The following is a 17,131-nucleotide window of genomic DNA, read 5'->3' as shown; positions in this document are numbered from 1 at the left end:
CATCAAGCTGCTCCTTCAGGTACCCCAATGAGAAGACTCCCAGGGCTCTGCAGCTGTGCCCCACAAGTCAAATCCCTGCCCCTCACCTCTGAGCCAAGCAGACCCTACTAGTTCCCAACCTCATTCCTCAGCAGAACGTCCCCTGGGTCCCAGACCAGCGATAATACCAATGACAATGTTGTGTGTGTCCTGGCAAGGTCCCTTTGCACTGCAGACTGCTCCCTGCCATGGGCGTGGGAGGCAGGTGGACAGGGGCAGGCTGGGACACTTGGCAGGTGGTTCTCCCATTCTGGGGTGGGATGTTCCGAGCGGTGAGCCTTGTAGGGTCCCCGGAAGACTCACTGGCATCTCCCCCACCTCCCAGGGACCCTGTGTCCAGCTCTGCAGGAGCTGGAGGCTGGGGCAGCAGAGGACAGCAAGCTCACCTGGCTGAAAGCATCCAGGCAGACACCGTGGTCCAGGAGGAAGCGCCGCACTTCCTGGACCAGCTGGGTCTCCCCGAGGGCCACACGCACGGCCACGCTGCCTTTGGTCTCCTACAGGAAAGTGGACAAGCAGAGGCCTGAGTAGCTGCCCTCCAGCTTCCCCACAGCCTGAGAGGAAGACCTGGGCGTGGACAGCTTCGTGCTGCCACCCTGACGTCCCGCTTCTGTGGCACTGGCTTCCCGTGGCACAGCCAGGACCCATGGACCACTCCCCAGCTCTGCCCCACCTCCCACACACACTGCTTCCTTCATCCAGTCCCATGAGTATCTGTTGGTTTTCCCCAGGCCAAGCTCCTGCTTCTTCAAGGGTTTCCATTCTCACAGACAATATTTTATATACATTAAATAGAATACATCCTTAGAGCTAATTTTTGTTGTCCAAAAAATGTGGCCAAGCGAAGGTACCACCTACGCTATCAGCATCTCATTTGGGTGCTGGCTTCTTTTTTTTTTTTTTTAAGATTTATTTTTATTGGAAAGTCAGATATACAGAGAGGAGGAGAGACAGAGGAAGATCTTCTGTCTGATGATTCACTCCCCAAAAGGCCACAATGACCAGAGCTGCACCGATCCAAAGTCAGGAGCCAGAAGCCTCTTCCAGGTCTCCCACACGGGTGCAGGGTCCCAAAGTTTGGGCCGTCCTCGACTGCTTTCCCAGGGCACAAGCAGGGAGCTGGATGAGAAGTGGGGCCACCAGGATTAGAACTGGCACCCATATTGGATCCCAGTGTGTTCAAGGCGAGGACTTTAGCTGCTAGGCTACCGTGCTGGCAGGCTCCTGCACTACCTTCTGATCCAGCTCCCTGCTGCTGCACCCGGGAGGGCAGTGAAGGTACAGGTGCCTGGAGTGCCTCCCACTGACGGGGAGACCTGGATGGGGCTATGGATCCCCAGTGCGGTGGCCATCTGAGAAACAAACCAGCAGACGACAGATTCTCTCCCACACTCTGCAACTGCCTTCTAAATAAATACGAAATAAACCTTTAAAGAGAACATGGCTATTATGGCATTTATGAGGACTCTGAGTGGAGGGAAGGAGGGGTCCAGGGCCGTGGGTGGGAGTTATAGTCCTATCAGAGGACTCAACCTCACACCCCCAGGGGGCAGCAGAGGCTAACTTTGGGTCCAGGCATTTCAAAGGTGAGAAAATACGGTATGTACTGTGAACAAAGCACTTTTCCCCTCCCACAAACAAGACCCAACAGGCTTGCTCCCCTGAACGGGGGACCAACCCTCCCCCCCGCATACACAGGCTGCCCGCCCCCGGGCTTGCGCTTCGTCTGTGACTTACTTCACAGACACAGAAAGCACACGGCAGGTACACACACTCACATGGTCGAACACTTGGCTCTTGGTGGCGTTGTATTTCTGCGCTATGGCATCGGCCACGGCATTCGGCCCCATGAACAGCGTGTTCCAGTTGTGCGAGCTGAGGGGCAGAAAGAACGGGGAGGTCGCACGGTGCGTGAAGAAGGGAAGATGGGCCTAAGGGTCCCCTTTCTAACGTTCCCCTCCCAACTCCTTATCGTGGGCTAAGTTGGGATCTCGGGGAACCTGAGGCCAACCAGCGCACCGCGCACAAACCCAAGCGCTGCCAGGAGGTGCCCTCAATGAATCCTAATGACACAGCTACAGCAAGGTCCTAATATGACTCTCCCCATTTCACAGATGAGAAAACTGAGGCCCAGGAAAAACCAACAGCACAAGTGGAAAAAAAAATCACACATTTTGGAAAGCAGAAACTTGGGACTGGGAGGGTCAGAGACCATGAACAGTGAACAAGGACCTGGAGCTGTTGGCTTTGTCCTTGGCCTCCTTCTTCTTCTTGTATGACAATGACCCCGGGGCCTCGGTGTCCTCGCTGGCCTCCTTCTTGATGGTGGACGGCAGCACATGCAGCATCCTGCCCTGGAGAGGGGACGGGGAGGCATGAGGCGTCGGATTCAGTCACAAGTCAGCTGATGGAGAATGGGATGGCAGGTGGAGCACCACACGGCCGCCTGTCCCTGCGATGCGCCACCCCACACAACCTGACAAAGCACAACTTGAGTGTGTTATTACTCCATATGCATATGCCACACCTGTGCCCCTCCTGTCCCCACACAGGGAGCAGTTCCACCTGCTCTGCTCGGCAGAGTCAAGATGGGCAACTCGTGCACACACAGGAGGCACGAGAGGCAGCAGCCGGGGACTTGAGGAGATGTGCTAATAAAAGCATCCTGTGTACTGACACGGGGACACCAGCCCCTTCCATTCTTCTGTAGCTGCTTTAATGCCCACATCGAAAGACCCGTCTTGCCCATTCTGCTGCCAAGCTGGCATTTCTGGAGTTTATTCATGCATCCGACAAGGATACATGTTTTTGCCAGGCACTGTCCCAGCTGCCACAGATCAGTGAAGGCAACAGGTCAGAACTCTCGCCCCCTAGGAGCTCAGGCGGAGTGGCAGCTTGCCCGGCACTGTGTGTGCTCCCAGGCCTGCACCGTGACAAGGCTCCCCCAATCCACACACACAGAGCTCTTTTCTATCTCTCTGACCCCATGATCACCACCACCACCCCCCAACACACACCTGCTTCCTATCACTCCTGCCCTGGACTCCCTGGCCAGCTGCTGGGCAGCCTCACCTGGAACACCTGCCCGTCCACTCCTGCGTAGGCCTTCACCGCGTGCTCGGGCATCATGAAGGTGACGAAGGCGAAGCCCTTGGGTTTCTTGGTCAGACTGTCGATGGGGTAGTGCAGCTCGGACAGGGGCCCTGAGGACGGGAGCACAGGCAGTCTCCTGGGGGCGGGCTGGGCTGGTGCTGGCGTGGGGCCACACCAAAGGTCAAAGGTTCTACCTCATGCCCTCATGTGAGTATCGGAGGGGTTTGGGTGGCATGGAGCAGCACCAGCACTGTGCGGCCTGCCATTTGTAAGGAACCCTGGCTTGCAGACTGCCCACAGGAACCAGGAGGGAGGAGGATAGGTGGTCGGGTAGGTGGCCGGCACCCTCACTGAGACACAGCCGTGGAGGCGGCTCCACTCAGAGCCTGCTCAAGCACTCATCAACCTCTCCGGCACAGGGACCAGCACAGGGATGGAGAGTGCAGGTCCAGCACCTGCTCCACCTGCAGTGTGCTGCTGCGCCTCCAGGTGGCGCCCCTACCGTATTTGGAGAAGAGCTTTTCCAGGTCCTCCTCGGTGCTGGTGTAGGGTAGGTTTCGCACAAACAGCCTCCCAGAGTCGGCCAGGTCTTCCTCCTCCTCATTTTCCCCCAGCGTGCGGCCCTGCCAGGGCTGGGCGCTGCTCTTCATGGGCCCCTTGGCTGCAGGGACATTCTTTTCTCTGAATACCTCGATGTAGCGGCCACCTGCCCAAGGACGGGAGTCAGCAAACCAGGGGGACTGGCCAGCAACTCCGAGGTAGCAGCCGCAGCCTCTTGCTGGCTGTCCCCCAGGAGCCACAGCCAGGGTGGTTGAGGATGGGATCTGGCACACACTCTGGTGCTCTGGTGGCAGCAGCCTGGGCCATGCCAGGCCGGGGGTATGAAGACTCTGAAACTTGCCCTTCTTGCCAGGGCAGCTCCAACCCTGGGGGGAGTCAGCCTGGGCCACCGCGGAGCACAGTGAGGCAGCCTTGGAGTTCTGGGGCACTTTTTGGTGCTGCTGGCTGTTGTACCCTGGTAAATGTCTCCTGCGGCCACATGGCCTTGCACGCCAGTCACTGCATACGCTGCCCCGTCTGACTAGGCTCCAACACTTCAGGTGTGCAATAAGCATCAGGTTTGCTACCTAACAGGGGCGTGACTTCAGTGGGAGCTGATGGCCAGATCAGAGCCCCTTACCTGCGCCAGGAAGGGTCAAGGTTGCATCCTTGGCTTTGGCTTTTATGCGAAGCTCTCCCAAGACCGGGGGCGGGGGTGGGGGGGTGGCAGTTTGCTGGGCCCTCACTGAGTGCCCTTTCCCCGTGGTGCCAGCAACACCTGCTTCCAGACTTTTATCCCAGTGTCTGTTTCTAGAAGGCCCAAGCACACACCATGCTGTTTACAGACTGGCCTTGTCCACCCCAGCCCATGCCACGCCCTTCCCTGCCACACTGGCTCTCCATCCCCTCACTGCCACGGTCTCCAGGTCAGCCCAGGCGGCCGGGGTTGCGCCTGTCTGTTCACTGCTGTGTCGCCAGTGCCTCAGGCAGTGTCTGCCAAACACCTCACACAAACTTGGGCAAGTCAAGGAATGAAGCCAGCCACTCTGTAACAACTGGCTTTCCTTACCCATGTACTCCCTGTTGCATTTCAGAGCTTTCTTCACTTCTTCTTCGCTGCTGAAATCCACAAAGACGTACCCTGGGGGAGGGAGAAGGACTTGGTAACAGCTTCATGTCCTGGGGACACTCGGGTATCCCCAGAGGACCCCGAACCTGTGCAGGTGCAGACAGTGGGGAAAAGCCTCCCTTTGCTGTGTGTCCACACAGCCATCCTCCCGCCAGCCCATGACCGGGTTCCCCGGGGCAGCCTGGTGCAGCAGAGGCATGTCTCCTCCTGCACAGGGGTCATTTGCTCGGGTAGGTGGCCGGCACCCTCACTGAGGACCCTGCCACTCAGTCCAAAGTCCTTGGGGTTTTCTGCTTCTGTCACAAGGCCATTCAGAGGCTGATCCCTCTGCTCTCCAACCCCCATGCCCAAGTGCCTCGACTACCTCCATCAACCCCCTACAGCTTGTCCTCCACGGCACCCCTAGGCCAGCCCACGGCGATCCTCCCAGGAGGCTCAAGGCCTTGGGCCTCTGCATCCACATGGGAGACCCAGAGAAAAGCTCCCGGCTTTGGATAGGTTCGGCTCTGGCCATTGTAGCCGTGTGGGGAGTGAACTGGTGGATGCCAGATTTCTCTCTCTCTCCTCTCTGTAGCTTGGCCTTTCAAATAAAAAGTAAAATCTGCCTTTAACAAAGAAAACCTTAAAAAATTTTTATTTCTTCAAGGTTGCCCTGAAAGTGTCCACTGTGACAGCTTCGACGTGTCACGGCCCCCCGGAAGTGATGCACGCCTCACCTGTCTTGTTTCCGTGAGCGTTTCTCACTATGCGGATGGCCACAGGTTTCAGCGGGGCCAGGAATTCCACAACGTTTTTCTGAAACGAGAAGTTCTCTCTCCTGATCAATCTGATAGTAAAAGCCCAATCCAATTAAACAACAACAACAAAAAAAGCAGGGGGCAAATCACTGAATCAGAAAGGCTCGCAAAAGGCTTCCTCTCTCACGGTGCTTCCCTGGTCTTTAAGTTAACCATTTTTTTAAAAAACCATCACAGAATGGAGAGGGGGGAAAAAATTAGACAGTAAATGAATAACATGAGTAACCGTCATGTTGGGGTATTGTTTGTTTGTTTTTAAAGATTTAGTTATTTATTTGAAAGCAGAGTTACACAGAGAGAGACAACTGCTGGTTCACTCCCCGGATGGATATGACAACAGGAGCTGGGTGACTTTATTTCTGACCCAAAACGCATCCGGCAAGGCAGTGGAGGATGGCCCGAGGACTTGGGCCCTTGCCACCACCCACATGAGAGATGCAGACAGAATTCCTGGCTCCCGGCTTCGGCCGGGCCCACTTCTGGCTATTGTAGCCATCTGGGAAGTGATCCAGTGGATGGAGGAGCTCTTTCTCTCTTTGCTGCTTCTTTCAAATAAATACATTTATCTTTTTGTAAAAAAAAAAAAAGTCTGTGTAAACTAGAGTTTTGAGATGCATGGCTTGTCACAAATGCCTGGTGTCTTTGGACTTCAGACACCGTCACCTTACAGGAGCTTCAGCTCCTACGTGCTCAGTCCCTCCACTCTATTAAAAGCTTCCGGTTTCACAGACCGCTTAGGCACTGCCAGCCTGAGACTCATCGTCTTGTTTCTTTACAGCAGGTCACTGGCTGTCCCATCTCAGTCTCAGAGGCAGCTGGCTCTCCTCACTGCTCCAGCTCCTGAGCCCAGCCCCTGTGCACACGTAGGCTGTGTTCCGGTAACTGGTCGGCTCCACCAGCCCAGCAAACTGTTAGCTTCACTTCAGGCTTGTCTTCGACACATCACCTTGGTCTTGTTGAATTTCCCCACTGTGATCTTGTTGAATTTCTTCTTTTCCTCATCAATTAGGGAAGAATTGGGCTTTTTCACCTTCTAAGGATGAGGCATGGCTTTCCGTTTATGTAAATCTCTTTGAAATCTTTCAGTGGAATGTAGCATTATCTTTACCTGGAACCTATAACACTCAGAACACCTGTGGGGCTCTTGCTCCCCGCAGTAACATCAGCAGGGAACCTAGGGGGTGGGCGTTCTTCTGGCTGGATCCTTAACAGGAAGCCTCCTTTTCCCATGATGGTGTGCTGTCAGTGAAGGAGCCACTACTTTGTGCACAGTAATTTTGCAAGCCACCTGGTTCTTTGCTGTATAAATTAAAGCTCGTGATTTCCGGATAACTCAGGTGGTCTGGCTCAGTGAAGATGCCTGCTCGCCAGTTTAACGTTCAGGTAGTTTCCACAGGATTTACAAATCCGAAAGGGTGAACGCCCTCACTAACAACTTGAAGCATGATTCAAGACGAGCTGTCACTTTGGAGTGGCGCCTCGAGGAAGACGGATACGTTCACACACACGGCGCGAAGAGTGACGCTGAAGTGGAGCACACTTCCTCAACGCTCAGAGACGTTTATGGAATGTGGGGATGAAGCGGGAGCGAAGGTTTCAAAGAGCATTTAAAAAATAAAGACAGGGGGAAGCACTGTGGCACAGCCAGGGCAAGCCACTGCTCGCGACGCCAGCAACCTGTCAGAGCCCTGGTTCTTCAAGTCCAGGCTTGCTCTGCGCGGATCCAGCTCCCAACCAGCGTGCTGGGAAAGAAAACCCCACTAGACAGCCCAAGCCCTTGGGCTCCTGCCACCCACGTGGAGACCCAGCTGGAGTCGCTGGCACCTGCCACCGGCCTGGCCCAGCCCTGGCTTTGATGGCATTGGAGAGTGAATCAGCAGACAGAAGTGAGCCCCCCCCCTCCCCCACTCTGCCTTTCAAGTAAATAAGTAAACAAATGTAAAAGAAATAAAGACAATGGTCAATGTCCATATACAAACTGCCTGAGTGGACAGAACCCCCCTAGGTGTGCTGGCGGTTTTCCTCGAGCGGGATGGGCAAAGGCTGGGCAGGGATCCTCGGCACCTTGATCATGAGATCTGAAGCCACCTGCTCCCTGGCACTCCATCCTGGATGGGAATCTGTACAGCCATTCTAATGACAGGTGATGCTTGAAGCCTGCTTTTAGTATGACTGAGCTACTTTCATCCTGAACTCGGGGGAAATCAGAGGTGGTCCCCGCTGCTGCAGACCCCAGGGACACGCAGGCCCCGCGGACACTCAGGCCCCGTGGGCACTCAGGCCCCGCGGGCACGCAGACCCCGTGGGCACTCAGGCCCAGTGGCTTGGCAACGCAGTGGAGCAGAGGCTGAGCCGTTCGCTCACTCACTGCCATGAGCGCCTCAGGGCTAGAACAGCAAGGCGGGGTCACATGGTCTTAGCTGATTCAAACAAACCTGCCCACCCCGATGAGTTATCAGCAGGTTAAAGCAGCCAATTCCCATATTGGTGTAGCCAATCTTAATTTCTTGATCCAGACAGTATTATCAGCTTGTATGATCCCTAATTCCTTTCAGCTCAAGCCCTCAGCTGACCCCAATTCCCCCAGGCAGTGGAAGCTCCTAGCAACGCCCCCCACCCCCGACCCTCTCCTTCCCCTGTCCTGGGCTGGCACCTACCTCAGTGACATTGAACGGGGCCCCCCGCAGCTTCACAGTGTAGGGTGTGGTGGGTTCCTTCAGGTTCGCCGGCTTCTCTGTCTGAACGACGGAAGAGGAAACAAGAAGTGACTGCAGTGAGTTCTCTGGTGACAGCTGCAGAAGCTGACCGGCCGGCCGACTGGGACACTGCGAGAGGCGTCTGCTGCTAGGCGGAGCCAGAGGGCACCGGGGAGGTTCCTGTGCCTGGTCAGTGTGGAGGCAGGAGCTGCCAAGCTCCTGTGTGCAGCCCAGGTGAGGGTGGGAGCCAGGGTGTGGCAAACGCTAGGCACAGCACCAGGCCTCCTGTCACTGGTGGAGGGCTATTCTGTGCCCGGTACTTTGCAGACACCGTGGTCAGACCCAACCTGTCAAAAACAATCCCCGGAGGATCGTGGATGTAGAATTGCTCCCTGTAACTCTTGAACACTACAGCTCTGAGCGCACCCCAGGTTTACATGCCCTGTCTGCCTACAGGACTACATGTCCTGTCCTGACTTGGATGTGTGTCCTGGGCTATGGGAGCTGATGTGTGTCCCTCACTTGCCCTGCACGGAGCCCACCCACCCAACAATACAAATGTGCCTGAACCCACGTGTGGCTGTAGTTGAGGGCGAGCTCTGCTCCTAGGGCTAGCCTCCTGAAACCGAAGGCCCTGCCTGGCAGCAAGCACAGAGGCATGGTGGCGTGGACGCTGGCTCCGGGGTTGGGGCCACGAGGACCCCACTTCCCAGACGAGCAGGTGCGTTTTCCGCAGGCAAAACATCTCCTTCCACAGTCCAGCAGCCACGGTCAGGGTGGAACCTGACCCTGCCACGGTGGGACTCCACACCCTACACCACCCTGAAACCTACGGGCTCTCCTTAGGAAAAAAAGGATGGGAAGTGGTCGTCAGAAGGGGCAGCAGATGAAAGGGAGGAGGAGGTAGGGGGATCAAGGTCTCTCGGACTCACTGGAAAACAACGGGCCAGGCTGGAAGTGTGCGCCACACCGGGGGGTGAGGGGCACGTGACAAGGTGTCGGCCGGGCCTGCCCTGCAGCACGGAGCACTCCCGGGGACAGGAGGTGGCTGTCCTCCAGGGAGCACCCTCATCCATAACCCATCCTGGAGCATGGTACACCTGCGTCTGAGCCTTGACCCAGCCACTTCCCAGCTGTAGCCTCATCTTTAAAATGATACAAGAACACCTGCTCTACCAGACTGCAATGAGGGCCAGCGGGCAGCAGGTGCGGCCCCTGGCGTGTGCTAAGCGTTCCTCACCTATACCCACCATTGCTAATGGTCAGCTCAGCTCCTCCCACAGCTGGGCTCCTGAAGGCAGTGGCCTGAGGTCAAACACACTTGGCAAGCACAGGACTGGCCTGAGACCGTGGCCAACCTTAGGGCCACCAGGCTGTCCTTCTGCATGAGTCCCCCTTTCCCCCTGCAACCTGTACACACCTGGGCTCTGGCCTCCGGTGCTCTCCAACGTCCAGGCTGGGCCCCTTGTTCCTGGCTGGGGACCCCGCTCTCTCTCTCTTTGGGGGCAGGGGCGGTTGCGGAGTCCTCTTCCTCAGCCTCACTCTCTGCGTCACAGCTGACTGCTTCATCTTCGCTCTCCTCTTCCTCGGAAGAGGAGGCCTCGGCCTGCACCACCTTGGACCTCAGGTAGTCCATGTCCGACAGCTCCTGGCACGCAGCCGTCTTGGCTTGTAGCCCTTCCCCCTCTGGAGAAATGGGAAAGTCTGGGTCAGGGTCAGAGGGCTGGAGCAACAGCAGGCAGCACAGGCCGCAGGGGGAGTGGCCACGCCCGACAAGACCAGGATCAGTGGGCCCAGAAATCCTGTGGCAGGCACTGTCCAGCAGAAAACCACCACTGCCCTCAAGTGTCACCTGTGCCCCCACTAAAAGCTGTAGCCCCATTCTTTTCCTTGTGGTTGCCTTCATTGTAGCTCTTTTCCACCACCTGTACTGTGTGGATCCACGCATGGAGGCATGTAGGCAGGATTCCTACAGGGGAACCAAGGAGCATGGGCACCGCCCTGCAGTCACCTGCCTGCCTGATGCCAGCAACTTTAATGCACTGAGGCGGCAAGGCCCGCAGTCTTGTACTCACTATCCATCAGCCCTCAGGGCGGCTCTGTACCTCCCAGGCCTGCTACTCAGTTTTCTCCAGGAGAAAAGATACATTGTCTACATTGTCCGTCCTTATCTGACACAAAATGCTACAGAGACAAAGCCCCCTGGGGGGGATAGATAGCAGGAGTGAGCTGGGGTCTGTAACCAGCAGGACTGGCCCAGCACACACTCTGGACTGTCAGACTGTCCTGTCGTTGCTCTGTCGCTTTGTCTCGAGCCTGTCAGGGGGTCTGGAAACTCCGGAAGAGACCCCTGACTCCCTGACTCTGCAGGGAGGACTCCCTCTGGCCAGCCAGCAGAGCTCCGATTCTCTCCGCCTCACCATCCTGAGCAAACAGCCTGGCCCTCCAGTGCGGCCTCTCCCTCTGCGACGCCTGCTGCCTGGCCTGGGCCTCCTTCCTCTCCACCACCATGCAGCATCCCACCAAGCCCCACCAGTGCTTTGATCCCGAACACTCCGCCAGGCCTGAAAATTGTGTCAAGTTCATACCTGCTTGTTTTCACACCAGCACCGCCCCCTCCATTCGCTCTGCACTGTACCCGCTGTTCAGCTGCTCCTTCGGAGGATGAAGACTCGCTTCCCATCCTTCCCAGAGAGGCCCCCTTTCCCTCTGCAGCACCTGCCGCACACTGCACTTCCCTGCCTTTCTCTGCCCCTGCTCCAGGAACAGCTCTGCGGGACACAGGCTCAGGCTGGTGCCCACTGCTACGTCCCTGATGTGGACTGGCAAACAGCAGGTGCTTAGCAACTGTGTGCTGTGTGACTGAGTGGCAGAGCAAACGACTAGTAGCAGTTAAGACAAATGTATCTGCAAGCCGGGCCTGGTGGGCAGTGTCATTTCCGGAGGTGGGCCCAGAGGGCAGGAGGAGGCCTGAGCTCACACTGGACCATTCAGCAGGCACAGAACACACCCACACACCCTCTTACCTTCCGGGTCCGCCTCGGCTCTCTCTTCCTCTTCCTCCTCGCTCTCCTGCCCTGAATCGGAGTCGAAGTTCAAGTAGTCATCAGTGGCCTTGCTTTGCCGCCCTTTCAGGGGCTCGACCTCCAGGGCATCATTGGCCCACGTGGCTGCCTGCGCCCGCCTCTGGTGAACTGACAGGAACTCCTGGAACTCAGCATCTTCCCGCAGCTGGGAGAAGGGACAGGAGGCGGAGAAGGCTCAGAGATGGTTCAGCCTCCTAACTCCGGGTGGGGTGAGCACCCCCAAGCACACCTCCTCTTTCTCTGGCGGCCCTGGGGGTCAGCTGAGGCAGGCACCAAGACACGGCATGGGGCGATGCAGGGCAGCCTCCACCCCTCCCGCCCGCAGCTGCCCTCCCTGGACAATCCCCCCCCACACACCCTGTCCAGGGGCCCCAGGACACGCACCTTCCCCAGCTCACTCGGGACCTTCTTTTTCTTGTCCTGTAGACAGAAGGCAGATGGTAAAGGCCACATGTGGATGAAAGGCAAGAAAGGCGGATCCGCCCACCTCCCAGAGGAGCCGCCCTGTGGACTTCGGGGCTTGGGCCGGGGGACCACCAACGCACTCTCTTAGTTTCGGGGGGAGCTGGGGCCTGGGCAGGCGGCTTGGCTTGTTGTGGTTTCTGGGCGTGTTTGCTCCAGGCTCGGGGCTTTGTCGGGTCCCCGAAGGACTTGCAGAATTCCACCTGCATGGCAAAGAGATGTGCTTGTCATCGCTTCCAAGGTGCTATCCTACAAGCCCTGGGAGCCTGGGTTTTGGAAAGAGGCGGCTGGCACTGACTTGCTGGGTGAATGGAGGGCAAGCTGCTAATTCTCCCCAGCCATGGCTTTCTTCCCAAAGTCATTATTACGGTTACCACTGACTGAGGAATTCCCCAGGCCACATCGTGTATCTTGGCCCCTACAGAGTCTCCAAACTCTGGAACCCAAGTTCATCCACCCCTGCTCCCCCCCGAGTGACGGCGGGGCTGGCACAAGAAGACATGGGCTGAGTGTCCAGTTGGAGGGTGTGTGCGGCAAAGCTGAATGGAAGCTGTGAGTGTCCACCTGGCCAGTTTTGCAGGACAATTCCAGGCGAGCTACCAGCCTGCCTCACTCCTGTGCCTCCCAGGTGGGCTTCGCCTGAGGCAGGCCAGCCAACCACAGCCCAGAAGGGAGGTGGCTGCCATGCGCTTACACCTCTTCTGTACGGATGCATGTTCAAACAATACAAGAAAAGGATAACGAACGCAAAAAACAAAACAAATATTCTGTCTTCTGGATGGGAAATGATTAGCCTTTCGTACCCCATGCATGGCACGCACACAGACGCGCACCCCAAGGATATGTGTGTGACTGTGTCTAACTGCCATATGCTTGCCCACCATCTGTCTGTTCTCAGCAAACTTTCATCGGGACACTAAACGCAGGCCAGTGAGCCCAGCGAGACCTTTCTCCAGGAAGTTTTCCTGGCTTCTTCCTGACCAGGACAGGGGCCCCTCTGTTCTACTGTCCTGGTCATTGCCCCCATCACAGCACCGAGGACAGAGAACACAACCAGCCCATCCCCCTCTTCATCTTCCATGCTTAGGCGTCTGGCTCCATGGGCACCAAGGCCTGGCTAATGCATTCCTCTGAACTCCCAGCAACAAGGGGAGCTCGTGCGGGCGTGCCTGCTGAAGGGGCGAGGGAATGCACGACACACACGTGTGTGGTTCTCAGAGTGTGGTCTCAGGACCAGCAGACTCAGGCCAAGCTTTTTAATAAGCTTTGGGGGCGAGTCTGACGCCGGAACCAGAGAGCAGCCCAAAGATGTCACAGCCTAAAGGAGGACAGACTTGGGAGGCGAATGCGGCACGGGAGGTCAGAGGCAGCATCACCCTCTAAGGTCAGCTGGCATGAGCGCCCCGCACTCACCGTGATCCGGGACGTGTCGACGAAGCTCCTGTGGAAGTGGCTCAGGGCCTTCTGGGCCTCCTCCTCAGACCTGAAGCCAATGAAGCCGAACTTGCGGAACTTGCCCTCCTTGGTGAACTTGAGGCTGCAGTCGGTCAGCGTGCCGAAGGCAGAGAACAGCTGCCGGAATCGCTCCTCCTTCATCTACAGCGGGCACAGTGCGAGGGGGGGGGCCGGTGGGATCCCTGGACCACAGGCTCCTCCAGGGGGCAGAGTGCTCTGTTGGGTCAGCCCAGGTCCCAGCCCTGACTTCAACACTTTCTAGTCGGGGGGCCTTGAGCAAGTACCACACCCACTTCATGGAGGCATCAATTGAGGCTCCCCTACCCTGGGGGAAGAGGGTCCAGGAGAAGGAGAGGACAACAGGACTGGGCAGACATCTGCAAACATTTACATAACAAGCGTACGACTACAAGGACACAACAAATCATACACACGTTTCCTAAATGTGCCACAGAGGACAAGGGGGCATCCCCAATCCCGCCCACTTCCTAAGCCCTGGAATCTGGATGTGCTGGACAGCCAAAGGGACTGTCATGTGACTGAGGATCCTCGGGCAGGGAGAGCATCCTCCTTGAACCCAATGATGCTAGAGCGTCCTTCTAAGATGCTAGCAGGGGAGCTGGAGCAAGGCATGTGACCACAGGAGCAGAAGCTGAAGGGCGAGGGATGAGTCGGGGGTAGGGGTGGGAGGGGGCGGGAAGGTGAGGAGGGGTAGCTCCCACCCCCTGCTACACACACACACACACACACACACACACACACACACACACACACACCCGGAACCTCCATCAGGGCTGCCCACCCACGTCCTGATACTAGAATTTCTGACCTCCAACCCCACCAAAAAGTGATTGTATTATTTATGCCACTGGCTCCATGGCAACGTCTTCAGGTCACACATTGAGTCTATGACAGCTCGGTTAGCACCGCCTTCCACCCTAGGGGACTGGCTCCTGGCCTCCAGCAGCCTCACAGCGTAGGGGGCTTCCAAGCAGACACAGGGGGATTTGTATCCATGGCTGTCAGGTGAGGGAGAACTCAGAACCCTCACAAACAACCCGCCAAGCCTGAGGAGGCAAGAAGCCGCTGTCTTCTATGAAGCAGCTGCCCACGGCTCAGAAAATCTGGGTTGGGACTCACCCGGGAAACCTAAGAGGGAATTCCCACCTTGGTGCACCCACTGTGGCATCCCTCTGCACTTGCTCTAGTTCCCTCCGGACAAAGCCCTTCCAGAAAGGCCCTGGCTGATGCCTCCTCATCCTCCTGCCCAGGAAGCCTGCCCAGATTCCTGAGGCTCCCACAGCACCGCCACCAGTGGCCCTTCAATCCTTGCACCTTGCATAAGTAGCTGGCATCTGTCCTACCTCCACCTGCAACGTTTTACCCAGTGCCTTTATAATCCCCGCAACTTACATAATAACAAGACGGGGTCCACCCCGCCGCCACCTGCAACATTGGCAACACAAGTGCCCATGCACTGATGGTGAATGGTGGCCCTGCAGTGAGGAAGGCCAAAGCAGGATCTCCAACCCCATCACTCAGGTCAGTTCCCACTGCGTGGGACCTCCAGGCCACTCACTGCCCCCTGCTGTACCTTGGTTTTCTTCACCTGTACAAAGGGCAAAGTAATGAAACCCGCCTTGCCAGACTGTGGTGAGGATTCAATGTTACCTTATGCTTAGAAAAGGGAACCCACACCTGGCACAGAGCTCACCGTGCAAGTGGTAGCAACATTGTTCCACTTTCTCTAACTGTATCCTCCACCAGACTAAACCAGTAATGAGCAGAGAAACACAGAAGTCGGGAGGGCAAGGAATGGTAGCCATGGCAGAATCCCTCCCCAGTAAGACGCTACTAAGGTTGCTGAAGGGATGGATCAATGATTGCTATTCGTTACGTATACGGCTTAAGTAGTGATGGAAAAAAGCAGCACACGCCCACGTCGTGGGGGACTGGAGATCTGCCTCTTTCACCAAGGTGGGGCCTCAGCACTCTTCCCTGCTACCCATCCTCGGGGACCAAGAACAGGAGCTGACAACACATCGTCTGCAATATGTTCAATAACATTCAAGAGCCTGCCGCCAAAATAAACCACACGATGTTGGCTACTCCTGATGAGATGGGTAGGATGCAACAAGATTTTACTTCCCATTGTAGCCACTCCTGTACCTGTCTGAATCTTAAAATTACATATCCCAGGTCCTGCCCACCCGTCAAAAAGAAAAACGGAAACTTTAAAAACACACACACAATAAAAAATAAATGCCATTTCATTCCCCTTCTAGCCAGAGTTCCCAGACAGTCGGGTCTGTTAGGCATTCCAACACCAGCCCAAATCATCCTTGGTAACGTGGGTGTGGGTGGGCTCAGGGGTCGTCCCGGTGGTGGAACGGGGGCGACTCTGCACCCCAAGTCCCCCGCAAGGCATCCAGCCACTCCACGTGCGCTCCCCCTGATTACGGACTCGTTCATCCGGCAGGCTTCCACTAAATTCCTACCATACGCCGGGGTCCCTATTGCATACAAGTTTTAAGTTTTAAAGCCACCTCAGCGGGCAGCCGGGACGCCAAGCGCTCAGGATGAGCACATCCCATAGGACAGCCCGAGACTCCGGAGCGGCAGACCGTCAGTCAGGTCGGCCACAGGCGTGAGCCCATCCGGGGTTGGGAGTCAGGGGCCCCTCAGCCATCTCTGAAGCCGGAATGGGCACAAGCCCAGGCTCGCGTCCCTCTTGCGTTTCCCACAGCGAAAACCGCTCCATTTCCTCCCTACAGGCCCAGCTACCCGGCTGGTCGCCCGGTCACATTCCCAAAGCCCGGACTCCAGCACTCACCCCATTCGGGAGATTCTTCACAATCAGTCGCGACATGATGCACGGTGCCTCCCCGAATTCCAGCACGACCGCACCGCCTCTGCCACCACCAACTTTCACGCTGCCTCTCTGGGCGCCGCCATCTTGGGCAAGCAGGAAGCGAGTCACGTGGCCCAGGCCCGCCCACCCGGATGTGGGAGTGGCCAAGGGCGGGCCTGAGCGTTGGCCTTCTGCGCAGGCGCAGGCTCTTGGGCCTCAGCGGGAGACGGCTATATGGCCTGGACGTCGGCAGGGGGCGCTGCTTCTCGCGGATTTTTTTTTTTTAAATTATTGTGTGCACCACCTCCTGCGAGGAGAGATTTAAAGTTTAATTATAGAGCCATGCAACCATCACCACCAGCAACGCTGACTCATTTTCATTTATCCTAAAAGGAGCTGCCTGGACCCGTCAGCCCTACTCTCCATATTCTTCCTCCCCAGCAGCCCTTGGCAGGTGCTGTGCTGTCTGGGGGTTGGCCTGTCCTGGGATCTTAATGGGGTCACCCCTCTCAGCATATTTTAAAACTTGGCTGAAGACGTAACGATGGCCCAATTCTGTGAGTTGATGGCTTTTTGCGGCAGCACCGAGTTTTTGCTCTTTAATAGGAGGGCACCTGGGGGTTACCCCACCAGTCCTGACTTCATATACTTTTATTATTTTCATGCACTGCCTTTATTAAAACATACAACTCAATGCAGCCTTCCGGAGAGAAATTCACTAACCGGGAAGTGTGGGGAAGGCATTCAAAGGGAACCAATCTGTGCCTCCTGACGCCAGCCCAGGAAATGTGGCAGCCACATGTGCCGGGCGGCAGGCCCGGCAGGACTGGGAGCCCCGCGTGGCTCCTAAGCAGCCCACGTGGTAACTTTATTATTCGTCTTCCTGCTTTCCCTTTCTCTCGCGGCACATCGGATCAGGGGCACCTGGGTCCCACCGGAACAACGCACGAAGCAGGTTGCATTTGGCCGCAGCGATGGGGCCT

The 17,131-nt window shown here is 56.7% G+C and overlaps 1 protein-coding gene across 1 annotated transcript in view; it reads right to left on the bottom strand.

Moving 5' to 3' along the window:
* RBM19 (RNA binding motif protein 19) overlaps nt 1-16,263 on the bottom strand; it is an 81,694-nt gene extending 65,431 nt beyond the window's left edge. Inside the window, exons 1-14 of the mRNA XM_040986940.1 lie at nt 16,131-16,263; nt 13,256-13,438; nt 11,926-12,045; nt 11,765-11,800; nt 11,321-11,525; nt 9,715-9,980; nt 8,256-8,336; nt 5,518-5,596; nt 4,742-4,813; nt 3,635-3,838; nt 3,112-3,242; nt 2,272-2,393; nt 1,818-1,914; nt 426-536 (exon numbers count right to left, since the gene is read on the bottom strand). Coding sequence (XP_040842874.1) covers nt 426-536; nt 1,818-1,914; nt 2,272-2,393; nt 3,112-3,242; nt 3,635-3,838; nt 4,742-4,813; nt 5,518-5,596; nt 8,256-8,336; nt 9,715-9,980; nt 11,321-11,525; nt 11,765-11,800; nt 11,926-12,045; nt 13,256-13,438; nt 16,131-16,166 — 1,743 coding nt within the window. The 5' untranslated portion in view covers nt 16,167-16,263. The remainder of the gene's footprint in view (nt 1-425; nt 537-1,817; nt 1,915-2,271; nt 2,394-3,111; nt 3,243-3,634; nt 3,839-4,741; nt 4,814-5,517; nt 5,597-8,255; nt 8,337-9,714; nt 9,981-11,320; nt 11,526-11,764; nt 11,801-11,925; nt 12,046-13,255; nt 13,439-16,130) is intronic.
* Between the last annotated feature and the right edge of the window lie 868 nt (nt 16,264-17,131).

This window comes from Ochotona curzoniae, unplaced genomic scaffold, assembly GCF_017591425.1.
Source record: "Ochotona curzoniae isolate NIBS_2020 unplaced genomic scaffold, NIBS_Ocur_1.0 contig_46, whole genome shotgun sequence".
Classification (NCBI taxonomy): domain Eukaryota; kingdom Metazoa; phylum Chordata; class Mammalia; order Lagomorpha; family Ochotonidae; genus Ochotona; species Ochotona curzoniae.
This window is presented reverse-complemented; position numbering and strand designations above follow the sequence as displayed.